The sequence below is a fragment of the Triturus cristatus genome, chromosome 12 (genome assembly GCF_964204655.1).
Source record: "Triturus cristatus chromosome 12, aTriCri1.1, whole genome shotgun sequence".
Lineage (NCBI taxonomy): Eukaryota > Metazoa > Chordata > Amphibia > Caudata > Salamandridae > Triturus > Triturus cristatus.
In genome coordinates, this window is record NC_140595.1 from 579881024 (window position 1) to 579900464 (window position 19441).

At 43.2% G+C, this 19441-nt stretch overlaps 1 protein-coding gene across 2 annotated transcripts in view; it reads right to left on the minus strand.

Moving 5' to 3' along the window:
- KARS1 (lysyl-tRNA synthetase 1) overlaps window positions 1–19441 on the minus strand; it is a 65171-nt gene that overhangs the window by 31977 nt on the left and 13753 nt on the right. For both annotated transcript variants that reach the window (XM_085639922.1, XM_085639921.1), the window contains 4 exons: window positions 19237–19402; window positions 14863–14956; window positions 9722–9908; window positions 9321–9446 (listed from right to left, as the gene is read on the minus strand). In XM_085639922.1, the coding sequence (XP_085496048.1) occupies window positions 9321–9446; window positions 9722–9908; window positions 14863–14956; window positions 19237–19402 (573 nt within the window). The remainder of the gene's footprint in view (window positions 1–9320; window positions 9447–9721; window positions 9909–14862; window positions 14957–19236; window positions 19403–19441) is intronic.

Consider the following 19441-nt stretch of genomic DNA (forward strand, 5'->3'; position numbering starts at 1 on the left):
ACTTCTTGGTGGCACCCCCGCTCCTCTCCAGGCACTCCCGGTGGTGCTCGTGCCCGCCCAAATCCTCAACAGTAGCGGCTGTTCTATTCCTACTCTCTCACCCCACCCCATCTCATTTAGGTGTCCGATGGAAGCGCAGCTGCCGGTGCCACTCTGAAACAGCTCGTGAGCCGGAGAATAACACTTCCTGCACACCAGTGTATGTCTGTATCAGCATCACTGGGACGCGTGTAGCAGCAGCTTTCCCCCTGGGCAGGACTGCGCTTGCCGTGTGTGCGAGCGATTTGCATTGTTGTGTAACCAGAGCTGATCTGTGGAGACTGCATCACACGCAAAACAGATCTGGTCTGAGGCGGCTTTTAATGAAGCTCCCACTGCTTCCCTCCTCTGTACCCAGCTGTCTTTTCTCCTCAGCCCTGCTCCCAGCCCTCCTTGCCGATTTACTTTGTTGAGGTGGGGGTTGCGGGTGATATCATAGCCCCTCTTGTTGGTGCAAGGGAAGGTTGTGCTATCGGCTCCCTGCTGCTTCGTGTCGCCGGAACTCTGTTGGGGGGTCTCTTTTGCGCTGACGCCATCAAGTGTTTGTCTCACTTTAGAAAGTATCGACAGGGTAAAATAAACTTTCACTGAACTAATGATGTTGAAGGGAGCGGGTGGTCCCTGTACTGCTCCGGGCTGCGACGGGTGTATCCAGTGTCACAGCATACGCCGAGTCCGGTTCTTTGGCTCATCAGCAAGTTTTATCACGCACCAGGTGGGCTAACGGCAGATGCAGATTGCCCCACTTGCAATAAAATACAAGCCTGGTGAACTTGCAAAAGGCATGCTTTTATCGCCAATAACTGATAAGGACCCGTTCCTTGTCAGGACAGTGTGATTAAAGGACGCTTTAGTGGAAACTGATATAAATGCAAGCAAGAAACAAAACCATGGATCTGTAATAAAATCTTCTGTTTTACAAATTTCAACAGAGCTCACAGCCATAATAAACTACATAGTTGGAAGTAAAACAATCGGCATTGCTGCAACCCATGGTTAACCTTTCTATTGAATTGCTTGCAAAAAGGCTTGACCGGCGGGGACTCTGCTTCAAGTCCAGCCGCCTTGTACCCTGTCCTGCTCTGAACCACCCTCGTAACCAGTAGGCGCCGAGAAGGAGGGCCGTGCCATCACTGTCCTGCTCCTCATCACAGTGGTAATGTTTTAAAATAATTTGGGGAGAGGATGTGGTCCGTCGGCTAAACTGTCGACTTTGGTGCTGGAAACCAGGGTTCGAGTCTCGAGGTCGCGTCCACATCCTGTGATTCTGGGCAAATCACTTAATCTCCCGTGCCTGAATGTGTAAAGTATATACGGTGCTCATGTTCAGCGCTCCAATACCTTCGGGTCGAGTTCGCGCTATATAAATATGCAACAACAAAAAATAAAAATTATGAAGGCCCAAGAGCTATAAATTGCTGTTCATGCTCAGGTGTCACAATAATGCATTCGTCTCAGTCGCCACCTTAAAATTAGCAGTCATGCGGTTATGTATGTTGATTGTTGTATGTGAAGTTTTGTTTTCATGTTCCTCCCATCATTGTAATATGAAATGCATTGCAGCACTGTATAAACAGCAGTGGCTGGAAGTTACAGTTTTTGTCTAAATATCTCCTACGGAGGCTTGCCAGTTGAACGGTGTGATTTGGCGGTGGTGATGTACTTGGACGGGGACTTCACTGTCCTTTTTCACAGAATGTCAGAACTGAACACAGGAATTAAATTACTGCCATCGTTCGCAAAAAGAGTCCCAACCCCTGTAGAGATCCCTGGTATTAGCCAGGCAGCCGTCGTATTCCTACTCACCCACCTACAGCCCTGTGGCGTTCAAGTGCCAGGGGACCACCTTGACCTGCTGCACCTGGCACAGCACTGACTGTTGTGAGATTCTAAAGCACTACTCTCCCCCCCCCCCCACCCCACCTGCTGCTCTAACTAGCCACACTGTAATTACTGCTTCCTTGAGTACGAGCAATGCAGATTCCATCAATTTCTTTGTGCCTCATGCCACAGAAAGAAAATGCACATTCAGAAAGTATTTGTTTTGCTGTTTGTTGAGCCTTCACAAATCAACAAAGTGTGATAAAACTTGTTTCTGGTCTAGTCCGAGCCATTATGGAAGAGAAGTAGCAAGCTCGCATGCCCGCCAGAGTACCACACCTTTAAAATGGAATAGAAATAAATAAAAACAAAACAAACAGCTCATCCTATTCTCCATCACAAAGCCAGGCTGCATCGGAGCGTTAGGTGCTTCCACATCCCAAAGTTGTTCTCAACAAAACGTCGAACGGAAGATAAACAACAGAGATTCAGTAGTCCATGGCAGATGGCGCATTGTAAATAAGTTTGTCCACGGTGATCAGTGATTGTTGTCCTTCTGTTGCCAGTAATCGATTAGGTCTCTAAACAGTGCCAATCAGAACTGAAATGTGAACAATGAAGCTAATTTATTAGGGGTTAAGGATTACTGCTAAACACAGAGCAGAAAATGAAAATGGCAATCTGTCATAATGAAAACAGCAGAATCATGGACAGAAGATGTTCATGTGGAGGTACAATGCACTGGTTATTCATCTTTTTAGGAGAAAGCATCAGTAATTTAAGTGGGCCGGGTCCTGCTGTGCTCAGCACCGGCAGTTCTAACTAGCAGGTAGGTCCCTATCGGGCTCTCCGTTTTTGCCCCCCATCTTCAGGGTGAAAAATTCAGAGCATATTGTGCTTTGTATTGGCGAACACAAGGGGAAAGAGCATTTCTCACTAAAACTTGGAGATGTTGATTCGCACGCCTCTCTGGATCCTGTCATGAGGTACATTAATTCATGCTAAGTGCTATTAAGGTCTGCTGTGTCCAGCTTTCCACACACTGCCTGCCACCCATACTACCTACCTCCTCCATGTCCTTCTGCCCACACGGGGATTGGTCCATAGAAATTGTCCCACGAGCACCCGTAGATAATTTTTTTTTTTTTAAATCTTGTATTTTAACAGAAGGCCTAATTCTATATTAAAAACAGAGCTTTGTACTATACCATTTCCCGCTGAAAGGCAATATTTCTCTCCATGTGTTCCCATACCTGGCATGTCACGCAGTTTGGTGCTTACTTTCCCTCCATGTTGAAGAACAATAGATGTTTCAGCACCCAGGCTAATGTGCTGCATAGCTAAATACATATAAGGCAGGTTGGCAATGTGCCGGCCGAATGTTGCATGCTCTGTAGCTCCTCTGCAAATCTTTGCACCAAGCATTGAACTCTTCTTTGGTGAATACTGCATTTAGTATATTCATTTGACAACATGGCGGGTACGGGGCATGCGGCAGCAGTGTATAAACCAGAGCACAGCAAGGTTTTGCTAGTGACTATGGTGACATACTGTCAGTGAGGTGTGCAACATACTAATTTCCACAAGTTGCCTTGCGATGGACTTGCATACAATAGCCGTTCTGAAAATATTCTTTGCACAGACACAATATGCCGCACCAACAATGGAAAAATCCAGTCTTGCAAATGAAAATATACATTCAAAAATTGAGTTGTAAGTGACGAGTTTCCGTTTGGCACTAAAAATAGGGTGGATAGCTACTCCATTTTGGAAGGTGTTGCTCTGAGGCAGGTAGAGTTTAAATGGATTGCCCTGGACCTCCGAGGTTTGGTCATGCCTAGTATATCCTGGTTCCACCGTTAACGACTTAACCTCTAGCACAAATTTTGCAAAATCCTCAAATCTTTGCATAACATTTACAGACCCTTGGTCTCTTCTTGCGCTTTACTTCAGAATGCTGCAGATTTGATAAAATGGCACACCATCTCTATCTACCTCACTCTCTATCTCACTACCTCACTCTCTATCTACCTTACTCTCTCTCACTAACTCACTCTCTATTTCAATACCTCACTCTCTCTCTCTATCTCACTACCTCACTCTCTCTCTGCTAATGCAATAGGTATCACATATGCAAAAAAAAAGCTAATGCCAATAGAAATGGCAATGCCATTTATTTAGGGATACAAAAATGATAAAAAAATAATGAGCAATCCCAATAGCTCTACCTATAATATTGCCGAGACCATTGCATTGTAAATGCTTGTCTTGCTTTCTCTTTCCTAAAATCTCAATCACACAATCCTTTTAGTAGCGGGCAAAGCAACACAACCATTCTCATAATAAACACAGCAGGACATGGTTTTAAGAATATGTCAAAGGTGAATTAAGGGTAGGAAAAATAGCGAAATCGTTTATTTGTGAAGTATGCATAATTTATATTTAAAAAATACACGTATTAAGTGGAACACACTTCCCCAGTCGTCTGCCATACACATAAACCAGAAAGCCGTATAAACCTGGTCCTACTAGCGTTTGGACACCTGCAAGGACTTTGGAACTTTATACATCGATGAATAATTAAATGGCGCATGACCACATTTGAAGATTATAAAATGCTGACGGCAGCCCAAAGCGAAGAGTCGATTAGGAGTGGACTTCGTGACTGACGAGGTTGTAAAATAATTAAGTAGGACAAACTATGGCTGCAGCTCATCTCTCAGTGGAATAAAACCGGAAATGTTGAATGGTTTCACCCAGTGCCATGGTCACAGACAAATTGCTCCTCTTTCTAAGTTTCCCAGAGATTCTATGATTGTCAATCCTGAGTCCGACACAAACAGACTATTTTGTCTGGGTTTTACCTACTTGCAAATTCAACCAGGCATTACTACGAGAAAAATGCAGGGGAAACAGCTTGGATCGGAGCGGTGGAAAACATGGGATAAAACCAAACCTGCATACCATAAAACCAAACCTGCATCCTATTTCTCATCCTGACCTATGAAACTCAGAAGTATGAGGTAAAACCACGTGTGCCGAAAAACTGAGGGGCATATGATCAAGCACGGCGTTAACATTATCGCCGCTTTAGCGGCAGACCTGCCGCTAAAGCGGCGATAACGGGCTTGATAATATGCCGCAGAGAATTCCAATAGAAGCCCATGTTGACACCAGAACATGGGCTTCTATGGGAATTCAAGGGCGTATTATCAAGCCCATTATCGCCGCTTTAGCGGCAGTTTTCTGCCGCTAAAACGGCGATAATTTTAACGCCGTTTCTTAATAATATGCCCCTAAGAGAATTAATAGGAGACCTCCAAACAAGACCACCGCCTTACTCACATGTTATATGCAGGTGACCTAAGTTTGTTGGCTATGACCCCTGCAAGCCTACAACGGCTCCTAGACACCCTCTCAATCTTCACTGAGTGGCACAAACTAGAAATTCTTTTTAAAAAAACCAAAGTGGTGAAGTTCAGCAAGAAAACTAAAAGACCTGGTGCCTAGATGGTAAGAAGGGATCAAATAACCAGTCGAACCAAAATACAGATACTTCTGGATATCTTTCGACAAAAGAGGTACTTTCTCTGCACACATGGATAAAATGAAATCCAAAAAGCTACCTCCCTAACTTTTGGCTGTAACACCCTGTCGAAATCCTTACAAGAATAAATGTTGGAGCCTCTCCACAAGGCCATAGCAGGAAAGCTACTCATCTATCTTTTATAGCTGCGAACTATTGGTAGGAACAAAGGTGGCAACGCTGCTCGGCCTGCTTATTGCTAAACATATCGGGCTGTATACAAATCGCCAAACTATACATTGCAGGCCCAACTACGCCTAGAGCTAGGCTTGAAAAATGAATCAATTGCCATAAACTGCTCTTTCTTAACATGCATTTGCAATGCAATAGAGAGAGAGGATGTGTGCGCGAGGAGGGGGGGGGGGGGGGGGGTGGGGGCGGCACCATGTGGTGAATCTCTGGGAGCAATGTGCCTGTGGCGATAGCGTGCGAAAGACTGTGCGCTGCAGGAGGGGCAGCCAGAGGCGCGAATCTGTTTGATGTGTAGACGAGGGGTGTATGGCGTGTGAGGTGAGAGCTTGTGCTAGGCATAGGAACAACGTTTTTGTGTGTGGGTGAGCATGCGCGCTGAGCTGCAGAGTGGCCCCATGATAACTTGAGCCAGTTCTGGATGTTTAGACAACTGCATGTTGTATTCCTGGAGTTGTAGTTCCTTTTTAAATATTTTAAGTACGTGTTCTAAAATCCAAACATACAGAGTGCTGCGAGATTTAAAAAAAGCATTGACGACAGCATTCTGCTTTTAATGTGATAATGTATACAAATATAGGCATGCAAAACTGCAATTTGCACGCATTGCAATAACAAATGTTTGGCACATTAAAGCCCCACCTTTTGGGTTTACCAACACTGGGGGATGAAGTAGAACAAGCATTTGCAATGCAGTAGGTCTCGCATTTACGCGAGTTTAAGATATTGGCATTGTAAATGACAAAGCCTTTTATTTATGTTTTAAAGCACAACACATACATTGTTATTTACAATGCCAATAGCTCAAACTCACGTAATTGCGAGACCTATTGCATTGCAAATGCTTGTTTTAATGAAGTACCCAAGGACTACTAAAGGAGATCTCCTCATGTAGTCATTCAAGATACATGATATCAAAGGAATGGGAAACTAACAAAGACTTAAGTATTTTTATTGACAGCTGTCGTCAATTACCAAACTTTTTTTCTAGACAGAAAGGGGAATCTAACTCACTACAATGACATAATAAAGTCAATGCCAGGTTGCCAACATGTTTAGCAAATATTTGGTAATTGTGCTACTTCATCAGGGCAATTTCTACAGTAATTCCAGTATTTCATCCATTTTTCCGCTGGCTTGGCCACATTTGTTAATCACTCGTAAGTCAGACATAAACCCAAGATGTTGTTCACTTTATTGGTCTTTACATTTTAGCCTTTCACTAGATTTTGGGCCCAAACACAAATGTCATAAATGGAAAGTATCATGCCACATCCTTTTGCCTGTTTTGCTAACCATTAGAATAATATGTAAGCTCTCTATTAATAGGGCCACCTCTCCCACCAGTGACAGGTAAAATAAGTCCCTCCGTTTAGTTAAATAAGACGTTACGGTTCCTTTGAAATATATATATATATATTTTAACTAATGGTTAGCATAAGCCTATGTATATATACACACCACTATACCAGAAAACAGCTTAAAACACATTTAAGGCTAGATTTCCTCTGCTTTTTTCTGGTACCGAGGCATACATATGTGACCATATATTAACAATTAGTAGATGTTTTTAGTCTATGTAGACCTAAATGAACACTTTCTTCCTATATGCGCAGGGTCAAATGTGTACAGAGCTCGCCCTGGGGTTTTATAAATACTCCCTTTTTCAACAGTGAAGGTAAAAGGTGCTGGAGGGGAGTGTTGACCACAGAAGCAGAGTTTGACAATCTTAAATGGGCAGTAATTACTGAATGTTCAAGGGATTGTAGATTGGGAAGTTTAATGCTTCTAAGAATAAAAATCTACTATGGCTTGGAAAAGTTGTGCTATTGTGCCCTATGTTTTTCACGCAGTGATCTTGATCGTCTACGAGTCCTCTAAAAGTGCTTTATATTTTTAATATAACGTTCGTCATCTGATCTTAGGAATGATGATACGGGTTCATACAAAATGAATCCTCCCCAACTACAGTGCCTTCATCCGAGGCTATGTTTTCTGGGAGGAGCTTATGATCACAAGAGCTTGCAGTCTGTCATCTCAACCACAAGAAAAGGGAAGTCTGTAGGAACGCAAACGTCTTGTGCAGCTATACACAGTGTGAACAAGTGGACCCCACCACTTACTCATGTACATGTAAAGATTAGCAACCAACTTTAAGGAGAGGTGGGGTGTTTGTTGGCTCCATAAACACAAAAAAACAGTAGGGGGCACTGCAGATAGAAAAGCTATGCACTCAGCATGGCCCATATTCCCCTTTCTAGCCCAGGTAAAACTGTAGATTTGTAACCTTCAGCACCCAGGTGTGGTAGCGATCTATTTGGTTGTGCTACCTGCCTTGATGCTGCAACTGTATGAACCATCTTCTTCATACAGTTCCATAGATCATTTCAGATTAACATCTGATCCAAACTTACTAGAAGCAGTGTAGTCTTAATGTAATGTGGGTATCCCTCCCCCAAAAATATGGACCATGACTGGCCATTTGAAGGACAGGTCCATATAGTTTAGCAACTATGACATGTTTATCACTGATCTCTCCTACTAGATCGGTTAGCCAGACCTGCGGGTGACCAAAAACTTCAACTGAGTCCCTACTAGGTACCAGATCTTTGGGAGCCATTGAACTGGACACCTACTCCTGGCACCCTAAGGCAGCATAGACTTCAGCTCCATCGCATAACAGAGGTCATGTTATGAACATCTAGTGCCTGTGGCAGGATACTATAAAAGCATATGGGTTGTTAAAAACTTCTGGTCTCTGATGCGTATCACATCTTTAACTGCTCTTTTTATTTACTTGTAAATAAGAGTGGTTTTCCTCTTTGAAGCTGCATCAGTGGCTGGGCATTGAAGTTAATAAGCGTGATTTAGGTTATCATGCTGTGCCTTAGTTTCTAACCTTTAAAACGTCCTAGAGCAAGCCTTAATTGGTTAAACTTTCCCACACTTAGAGAAACCAACACAAAAGGTGTTAACTTGGTTTTCCAAATGAAGTACAACAGTACTGGTGACCCTCAGACAACAGAGGGAAATATCACTATCCTCAGTCTATACTGCTCATTAACTATGGACTGCTGACGGCCTCAAGGAAAGGCTTCACAATACACTGAAAAAAGTGTAAAGAGTGATGCAACCCACTTTACAATTAATTTTGTGCATATGTCTGCAACTGGGATTTAACAGATATTTAGAGCCTGTACATACCTGGGCCATTGACTTTCACATGCAAGTAAAGACTAGGGAAACATGCAGCAGCATTGTTGGTAATGATACAAGACGTGTGACATGGACTCAAAACAAGAAGGGGATCACAGATTCCAAATGCTCCATGTTATGCTGTATCTCTGAAGAGCATAGGTCGGATGTGAGCAACTATGCACAAATCCTACTCCGAACCGCCTCAAAATCCCAGAGATGAAAAATTCTGGAGGTGCAATGAGTTCTTAGAGCACAATAAAAACAGATAATAAAGACCAAGCATAATGAAGGATTCAGAACCAATACATGACAGGAGTCACAGGTTAAGCAGGTGGTGGTGGTGCGGGGGGGGTAAGTGTTAGAATAAGGATTACAAGGAGGGGTGTGAATGAGCTACAGGACATGCAGGTCCAATCTTACAAAGCCGATATATTGGAATCTCATCAGGACGTGATCACTTCTCATTTAATCTCATATGCGGACTCACCTCTAGGAATCCTAGGTCATCCATAAAGCGACGTAGGTAGGTGATCATTTTTGCTCGGATAATGAATTTCTGCCGCACATGATCATTGATAATCAAATCCAGGTATCGCTGACGGAATCGAGTTTCCTGGATTGAAAGAAAATTATTATTTACACAGCTTTGTTCCTTGATATTTAGGTCAATACACTACAGGTATAATCTTCCTTGTCATAGTGTGTGCCTCATTCACTCTACATGTTGAGTTAAGATCATTTGAAGTACACTCACAGTCTAACTAAATAACTAAAAAAAGAGGACCAGAAGAGGCTGACATTTATACTATAAAAACTGCTAACTTGAGGTCTCAATGATAACATACATAAGAATAAGATTTCACGTTCATCATTATTATATGCCATTACCTTGTCCTTTAGCCCAAAGTGAAGGTGAGGCAGCATGTGTAGACACGGTGACAGCAGTGTCATCTCGATAGGTATGATGCTCAGTTCACCTTTTTTGGTCTTTCCTGGGTTTCCTCGGACACCTACAATATCTCCTCTCCGAAGTTTGTTGTTGATTGCAGCAAACTCTTCCGCCGACTTGTAATTCCTGTGATGGAAAAATAACTTGTTTTTCTCTTCATGAATCCCAGGGGCAAATCAACAGTTTCATGGTTTTACTAAATCTGCTTAACCGAGCTGTGCAGCCACTGACTTAAGAAGACTCCCATGACCAGGTCCTGCCTACTTTAAGACTAATCTAAATAAGGGGCAGCACTACCCACCAGAACTGCAGCAGAATATACAGACAAGTTTACCATTGAGAATGGTACAGCCTGGATTCTGTGTGCAGTCACCAGCAACACTCCACATGTTCTACCATGCATTGGCCTGGGCAGGTTCTGAAATCTGAATACACCAGTGTACTTCAGTCCTGAAGGGAACTACCTCCACACTTTGTCTTTTAGGACCTTAGCCAGCAACGTCTGAAGGACAATGCTCTTTGTTTGGAGATTCCATTGATGGAGCAATTTAATTCTTACTGGTGGAAGAGTTGGCGGTTTTCGCTGGGAATACCAGGCTGAAATGACACAGAAAAGTGTAGACTAGCCTAATAGCATATGACCCATTCTGAAGACGGTTCTACCCCCATCCAGTGTCTAAGATCTAGACATTTCTTGATGGTCAATGTAATGAAATGGTTTGGCTAATTTAGTACTCCAGTAAGTGGAGAGTCTATAGTACCATTATCAGGTTAATTAACCATTGCGCTTTAGTGGCCCATGTCACTTCGAGGCCCATGAAATGTTTACATGCCCCTCGTGGTGATGTAGTTAATTTGCTTCTGCCTCGCTCACCGTTGGTGAACACGTGGGATGCTTCATGGAGGCCACTGTGAAGAACCATTAAGGCATAGTCTTATTACCATCACAGACGAGAGAAACTGCCTGCTGACATTCCAGGCAGGAATTAGGCTACGATTTTGACCAAGAGAACTATCTGCAACTAAGGGTCAGGCATATACTTTTTCCTTTTTTAAAGGTGAAGTACCTGAAGCAGGAGCACTGACCTCCAAATGCCACTAGGCACCGCTCAATGAAAAAAAGGAGCAGAGATTTCAGAAACTCTTGCCTTGTGGGTGACTAAAACAAATAGTTTGAAACCATAAAAACCCATATACGTTTTCTGAATACCAAATAACCAGTGTTTGTGTGTATGTTGGTGCTAAAAGGAGAGAGTTTTACTTTCCCACTGTAAAGGAATGCTGTTTCACTATGCACTTAAGGCACTTGTACGGTGGGGGCATGAACATAACAGGGGGCTAGACTTTAAAAAACAGTGCCTTGGAGGTTACAGAAGATGACTTAAGAATGGGTAAGATGTGTGACACAGCTGCCAAGAGAATGGGCGACATACTCGGACGCTTGTGAATAAGTATAAAACATTTTTTTTTTCCAAAAGAAGGTTGTGATACTACACTAAGCATTACTGCCATCCTGCCTAGATTATTGACCCTAATTCTGGAGGCCAAATCTTCAGATGGATTAAGATAGAAGAGCCCCTTTTATAAGAAGCTAAATATAGAAGAGCCCCTTTTATAAGAAGCTAAATAATCTAAATGGGCTTATTCTGGAGGATGCTATGATACTTTTGGTCATATAAATTCACAACAGGGGAAAGAAACAGTCCAAATGAGGCAAGCACCATAAAACGGAGAATTTCTGGATCAAAAAAATCTCACATTTTAATCGATCATGCCACAAAATAACAACAGAAAATATTTTGAAGACAACTGAAACAAAGACGAAAAAAAAACAGTAATCAAGTGTTAGTCTAATGTTATGAACTTTCAGCTCCAACGTAGCACAAGTGTGACATGTTCTTAAGTGTAAAATGCAGAAAGTACAGAGGGACCACCTATTTCAGGAAGCCAGAAAAACAAATCAGAGTAGGAGCTGAGCAGATACAGAAAGTACAATGTGTGGTGTTGGCAGTCCCATGATGTTAGAGATTTGTAGTGGTAGTTTATCAGGTAAATCAAACTATACATTTAAAAGCAACAACTATTACTTCTACAAGAATATTCAGTACAGGAAAACTGCTGGAAAACTTGGACCCCAACATCTCAAGACTAAAACTACGTGGGAAAAAAAATGAAAAGAAGGAGTAAAAGCAAAATGTGTTTGCAAAGGAAAAAGAAATATACATACACAAGGCATAACCCCCAGACAGGGTGAGCAGCTAGCACAGGCAACACAGTGACTATAGTAAACCTCTACGTACCGCCAAACCGCAAAGATCACGCAGAAACTTTGAAGAAGCTGTGCGATACCCTCCTTAGAGTAGGAACTTGATCGTCAATACAAGGTTTATATACACAAGTATTAGTCAAAATGCTTCAATTGAGATCCAATGTTACAAAGGTTGCTCCATAGTGATGAAGTGACAAAAATGCTCAAAAAAGTGCTTGGGAGGTGAAGGAATTGTGGATGGTGGACATTCAGAAATATACAGAATATACACTATTTACAAGATTAAAAGATGACCTGTCTAACATAATTGAGAAGACTAGCTTGGAAGCTTGTGTATATAAACATTGTATTGACAAAGTTCAACCTGGTTTATCTTTGCTTTCATTGTCGGGAATTCTTTCGTAATTGTGTGCCTCTTAGATTTCATTAACCGGTTAGATTTTTGTTATATGTATCAATATTGGCCCATTTCCAACTGTAATTGGGTACACCCCGTTGTTATGTAATCGCCTCTCCTTAGCGTAGGGGCATCCCACCCGTACTCCTCAATCATAGTCACACGCAACTTCAATACTCACTTACTAGGCTCCTCACCAATGAGTGAGATCACCAATGCACAGGCGCGCGAATGGTACATCCCAGTACAGGCGCAAACAAAGCAGGGAAGGAGGAATCAAAAGGGCCTTAACCTGCTCGGCAAACTAGAAAACCTGGGTCTAAGGACCCTAAATGGTCATTACTAAGGTGATTTTTCAGTCGCTATGTTTTTTTATTCCACCCACTGCAACTACCTGGAATCACAGGTGCTCCTGGCCCGAACAGAATCCCCCAGGCAATTTATAAGACTAACCCAGGCAAATGTGCAGGGCACATGGCCCTATTATTCACCCGCGTCCTATCAGTAGCCACAATTCCTGGAGAGTGTCCATCATCTCAGCTATCTTTAAGGGTGGCAACAAGTCAAACCCCCAAAACCAGAGATTGATAGCCTTCACTAAGGTGAAGTATTATGCAGGCAATTTACTGGAACAGCTCCTTAACTGAGCTAACGCAACCTCAATCATCCCGATCAATCAGAAGGGGTTCACACAAAAAAAGGGGTTCTGACAAACGTCATGCCATTGACCCTTCTGCTTGATGCTTCAAAAACAACTTATCTATCTATGCTATATTGATAGAAAGTGGCCTTAGACTGTCACCCGAAATCTGCTTTGGAGCAAACTAAAGAACTGGGATGTACTGCCAGTGCTTCGAAGAGCAACTGAAAACCTATATACGGATACCTGGGTCACAGTAAAGCTGGGAAGTGGGGCTAACCTCTCCAGGGTTATTCCAACATCTCGTGGGTTCAAGCAGGGTTGCGCTGTTTATACTATTCCTGACGGACCTTTCATCATCTCCGGTTTGGGTTAGCTCTCAGGCCCCGAAGCTGGCACTATTTGCCTCTAAAACTTGCTTAATGCTGATGACTTGGTGCTGATAAGCCAGACTAAGGTGGGGATGCAGCGCCTTCTGAACGCCACCCACAACTATTCACTAAGAAACGGTCTAACAATCAACACCAAGAAAACCAAAATCATAAACAGTTCCAGAAGAACAAGCAGCAAAATGAGCTGGTTCCTTGGTTTCACCAAGGTCGAAGTCACCAATTATAAACATCTCAAACTCACATTCGACAACAAAGGAAACTTTAAGCCGCACGGAGAGGATCTAAAAAGAAAATAGGTTCATTGGCAGCACGCTTCAGGGCACCTTTTAGGAACCTGACTAGGCCATCGTACAGCCCTATTTTAGAAATTGCAACGCTGAAGATAGTCCCCAACTCTGGCGTAAGGCAGCAAAGTCAATCTGCCTCATCTACGCTGGACACAACAGTCACCAGAATCTCCAGGGAAATTTCCCATCTCCCTAGATATACCTCAGCCACCCTAATCGGGATAGATTTTGGTTTAGGCAGTTAAAAGCTAGATGTGCAGCATTCACCATAATGTTCTACAGGCTCCAGTCCACTGAAAAGAACACCATAAATTACAACATCTGGCTGGAGATCAATAAACCCCACTCAGCGGCTGAAAAATATCTCAATTGGCCTGCTTGAACTAACTCAACTATGGTCAGAAAGGCCACTTGAGTCGTTCGAAGGAGAACTAGCAAAATGTCAAAACTACTTTCATCACAGAGGATGGGGCCTCTCTCAAGAACCACGCCCAAGCATGGATGGTACTGAATAGCACATACTCCTAAAACCACAACCATACCTGGGTTCTGCTTTTAGCAGCAGGACCAAGGGAACATCCCTAAAACATCGCCTTGGTGCCCTCCCCACTTACGCGCCCGCAGCACCTTGGCTAAGGGCAGAATAAGAAGCTCCCTGCAGGTTGGTCAGTCAACCAAAGGAAGACACAATCCACACTTTCTGCTTTAGTAGGTCTCTTGCTCATTTATGCAAAGAAGGACTCTACCGATTAGCCGGGACATTGAACTTCGATATCCCTCCTTTGCTTATATGTCAAGGATATTTTTATAATTTTAATGCATTTTATTCATTCACTGTACTTAATTTATATTGTAATTTTTTTTTTCATTAATCTATCAAAGATTACTACTACTACAATCCATTAAGCATCCAAAATAACTCAAGATAGGTCAAACATCAGAAAAGAGCTCTTCTGGCCGTTAAACAGTTCAGTTGTGTAGGTTTGGGTTTCACTTAAACCTTGGAGAACCTTCTTTGTCATTGTTTACACCACACCATGCCTGAGCATCTTTCCCCATCAACAATCACATAAATAAGGACCTCTTTATATTTACCTAGAATTTGCCATCACTTGCAGTTTTACTCCTTCACCCCGCAGATCATAAAAGATCAGTTTCATGCCAGATTCTCTTTTTGCATGGATTCGACCTAGAAACAAAAGAAGTACATTAAATATTGGGACATCCTAGAAAAATGTCCTCATCTTCTTAGTGCTTTGCAGTGGGGAACAAACCACCTCATCAATGCTGAATACAAATCAAATTCCCTTCCTACCTGCAGATGGCAGAGGGTGACCCTTAAGAAGCCACATTTAAAACGCTCAGTGATGAACCCCAACCATACTTCTGCTTAGTTGTAGCACGACAGCCATGAAACTCCTGCAGAACACCCTCAATACAAGTAGGCTATATCTTGCTAAATTAACAGCACACATGCTATAAATTATACACATTAACCCAAAAAAAGGACCACTGTAATAAATCCTCCACAATGGAATCATTACGAAACTGCTCCTGTGTAGTGTCTGTCAGAAATTACCCCTTGAACCATCTATTTAATCGTCACAAGGGAATTTGTGATATAATTGATTATACTATTCACCCCATCCAACAAGGATAAGACCAATTAAACCACTATGTCTTTCCTTACAATAATAATAAACAAGTTTACAAATCGCCTGGTTACACTTGGCTAGTGTGTCCCCGTGCTACGGTACAGCCTAGCGGCCCTCTGACAGAAAATACTTGATTTACAGCCCCTCAAAGGAAGAAGACAACAATGATCTAATCTACGGTAAAAAGATACGTTTTCAGCTCCTTGCGGAAAACTGCCTCCGAAGCCTCCAGCCGGAGCCCCCACAGGAGTTTGTTCCACTCCTGTGCCGCCAGGAAGCGCAAGGTGTAGCCACCCATCCTTGCTCTAATGATAGGTATACTAACCTGCCCCATCCCGCTAGATCTTAATTGACGGGTGGGGGTATATGAAGTTAACAGGTTGGATAAGTAGATCCGATGGCTAACACAGAGGGCCTTGAACAGGATTTGTTTCTTGATCAGCAGCCAATGCAAGGTGGCCAGAGTCCTCTTAGAGGGGGCTCTCTTAGGCGGCATCAAAACCAAGCGAGCTGCCGCGTTCTGGATACGCTGCAGCCTCTGAATACATTTGACATTAGCTCCCAGGTAAAGGACATTTCCATAGTCCAGCCTTGATGTCACCAAGGCGTGGACCATGGTTTTCCTGGCTGTGATAGGTAGCAAGTCCAAGGGCTTCCTGAGTCCCCGCAGGATTCCAAAACATGTGCCCGTCACTCGTCTTGTGTGGTGCTCAAATGAGAGCTTAGTATAAAGCCACACCCCTAAATTCCTAACCTGTTCGCTAAGCGTGGGTGTAGGCCCCAGCGTCTGTGGCCACCAAGCCGATGTCCACACTGATGGTGCCTTCCCTATAATCATCACCTCCGTTTTGTTTCCGTTCAATTTAAGGCAGTTACTGGCCATCCAGGATGCTAATTCTTGCAGACATGTGAAATTACTGGCTGCCTTCTCATCTGGTTGTGTGAGGGACACAACCAGTTGAGTGTCGTCAGCATAGGACACAACCTTGGCCTCAAATTTTTCCGTGATCTCAGCCATCGGCGTGACAAAGATTAAATAGGGTCGGACTGAGAGTGGACCCCTGTGGCACCCCCAGTTTCAGCTTGATGTTTTTTGACCAATGGGATCCCTGCGCTACCTGAAAACTGCAGTATTGCAGAAAGGATTACATCCATTCCCAGGCCTTACCAGCCACCCCTCCCTTTCTGAGGCACTGTAGCAACAAGTGATGGGCTACAGTGTCAAGTGCGGCACTTAGATCTAATAAAATTAAGGCCACTGTTTGTCCCTCATCCACATATTTCTGGGTGGTCTCAATAGACAGGAGCAGAGCCGATTCGGTCGAATAAGATGCTCAAAAACCTGATTGGGTAGGGTGGAGAAGATTATGTTTGCTAACATGTGCCGTCAGTTGGTTGTTAACTACCTTCTCTGCGATCTTCGTAAAGTAAGGTAGAAGCGAGATAGGTCGCATATTGTCCAATTGATCCATGCTCACATGGGATTTCTTTTTCAAACAACAGTCTCCTTCCATTTTATAGGAAGAGTGCCTGTGCTAAAAGAAAGCTTTAAAAGATTTCTAATGTAGGGCTCGAGCGTCTCCATACTCCCTCTCAGCAGAGAGCCAGACTTAATGTTAGCAAGCTATCTTGTTTAGGGTATCATAAGATGGAACAATGAATGTATCAAGACATTCTGTCCTCATTATGTTACTGGGTACGTCATTGTCCATACACCCCTCCCGAGCCGCGACCAAGAAAGTGGAGTAAATCTTTACCTTCTCTGCGAAGAAATCCGCCACCCAATTGCAGGACTCCACTGAGCCTACCAAGGGTGTTTCAATATTAGACAAGGAGGATATTTCCTTAAAGACAGTGAACAACTCCTTGATCGAGTTCTCCGCCATCTCTATCCTCTCCTTGTAGTAGGAAGCACGCGTCTTTCTAATTACAGCTGGCTTTGTATTCACTCCTGCCAAGAGCCGAAAAACCTCTTCTCCAACCTCATTTGAGGCCTTTGCCAATCTAAGTTCCTCCCCGAACCATGTGGCAGATTTTCTTTGTCTCCCTAACACCTTCATAGACCAGGGTGCATTACTATCGAGTGCCTCCGTGATGCGGCTATCAAAAGCATCACAGGCAGACTCAATTTCAAAGCCACCCGGAGGCCCACCCTGTACCAGGGCCTTGTTGAAGTCCTCTGACAAAAAGCCCGCCCACCTTAATACCCACCTTCTCCTGTGCTTTTGCTGAAGGCAGCCTAACCTTAAAAGAAACCAAAAAATGGTCTGACCATATGACTGGGACCGGGTGTCTATTTCTAAGGCCCCCTAATTAGCAAAAATCGGGTCGAGCAAGTGGCCCAAATAATGCGTGGGGAGCTTAGATTTTAATGTCATCTGTAATGCTGCCAATTCCTGGCAGATCTCTCGAGACCCGACATTAGATGCATCGTCAAAGTGGAGATTTATGTCCCCTAGTAGAAGTAATTTCTCATACCCGAGTGCTGGTTGGATTAAGCACTCAATCAAACTAGGGGCGAACAGAGTGGATGTTCCTGGGGGTCCATAAACCAGAAGCCCCTTTATTATGTAGTTGTTGGATACCGTAATATAAAAGAAACCAGCTTCGCTATCCGCGATATCCACAGACTCGAGGGTACACTGTATGGCATGTTTACAGATTATTGCAATCCCCCCTCCCCTCCCAGATGCTCAAATTAAGTAACAGTTGCATTTCTGAGCAACCATCAGGAATTAAATTATCATTCTGGGAGAAAATGTATATGGGTTCCAGTACTTTCTCATGTCCACAGTGGTAAATACTTGCCTTCTGCCACGGTTTCCCCACTGTCAGTGAGCGCGTGTTCTTTGTGACTTTTAGTCTGGAGGGTATGCTTGTACCTACATTAACTTCAGACTAGTCTTTGGTCAAAGCAGTGAAAGTACCACTTTGGTAGCCTTCTTAAGATTACGAGGATGCACCCTTTCTTTGATTGCTGACAGACCCCTAGTCAGGAAGTTGTTCAATCTGTTTTCTCTTTCAGTTTCCCAAGCAAAGCTTCTGCGCTGTTCCAGTATTCAGCACCGCTTAGCAACTGCTTCATCACCATGCTGTGATCCCCCCTACACTCCAACATTCTAAATATCCTGCACCAGTTTCCTGTGCTGCTGTCCACCTAGCATGTGACTGGCCCCCATCAAGTGTTATTAGTTCTACACTGCTCTTGCCATACTGTTTTCCTCTTTCATGAAAAGAAGCCATACCTGCACACATGTTAACTGTATATTTCAAGAGGTCTCTGATCAAATCTGCGATGGTCTTTGTTGCGCTCCACTAAAGATACAGCGATTTGGCTTATAAACATAGCATTAATATATAGGAACTCTCAAAATAATTAACTCAAAAATAAATATACAGGATGTATTGGAAAATGTTAATATCTGAAGAGCTACTTCGTCAAAACCTCTCCAAGAAAGGTACCAGACAATAGGTAACAAGCCAAGAGCGGTGTTCCTCACTAATTAAACGTTTTCACAAACATCCACAATTTACGACTTAAATGAAGTCGCACACATTGGGGAATTGCCATAACTCTCTTGGAGGCTAGTCCAGTAGACAGGGCCTTGTTTCACTGAGCACTTTGCTTTTACATTTTTGCCACAGCCAAAGCTTTTTATCTGCTTACAATAAATATGTAAACGGTTGCAGAGCCAAAATTTGTATTCAAAATCATTAGGACCTTTCGATACAATGTGTAGCACAAACTTAATAAAGGCCTAAAAAATAAAGGGGTTTCAACACAATTAGAGGGGATTTTCTCTTCGAATCTAACCTGCAACACTGAGAGTCACGTCAGTGAGGTGGTCTCCCGTCTGCAAGTGGCTGTACTTCTCGATGAATTCTGTGAGTGACATATCCACATGGAACTTATGTGGGTACGGGTCCTCCTTGGTTCCCTTGAGCTGTTGGATTGCTTGCGTGCGGATCTTGTAGTATTGCTAGAACCGAGAAAAAATACTTTTCAGACCAGAGATATT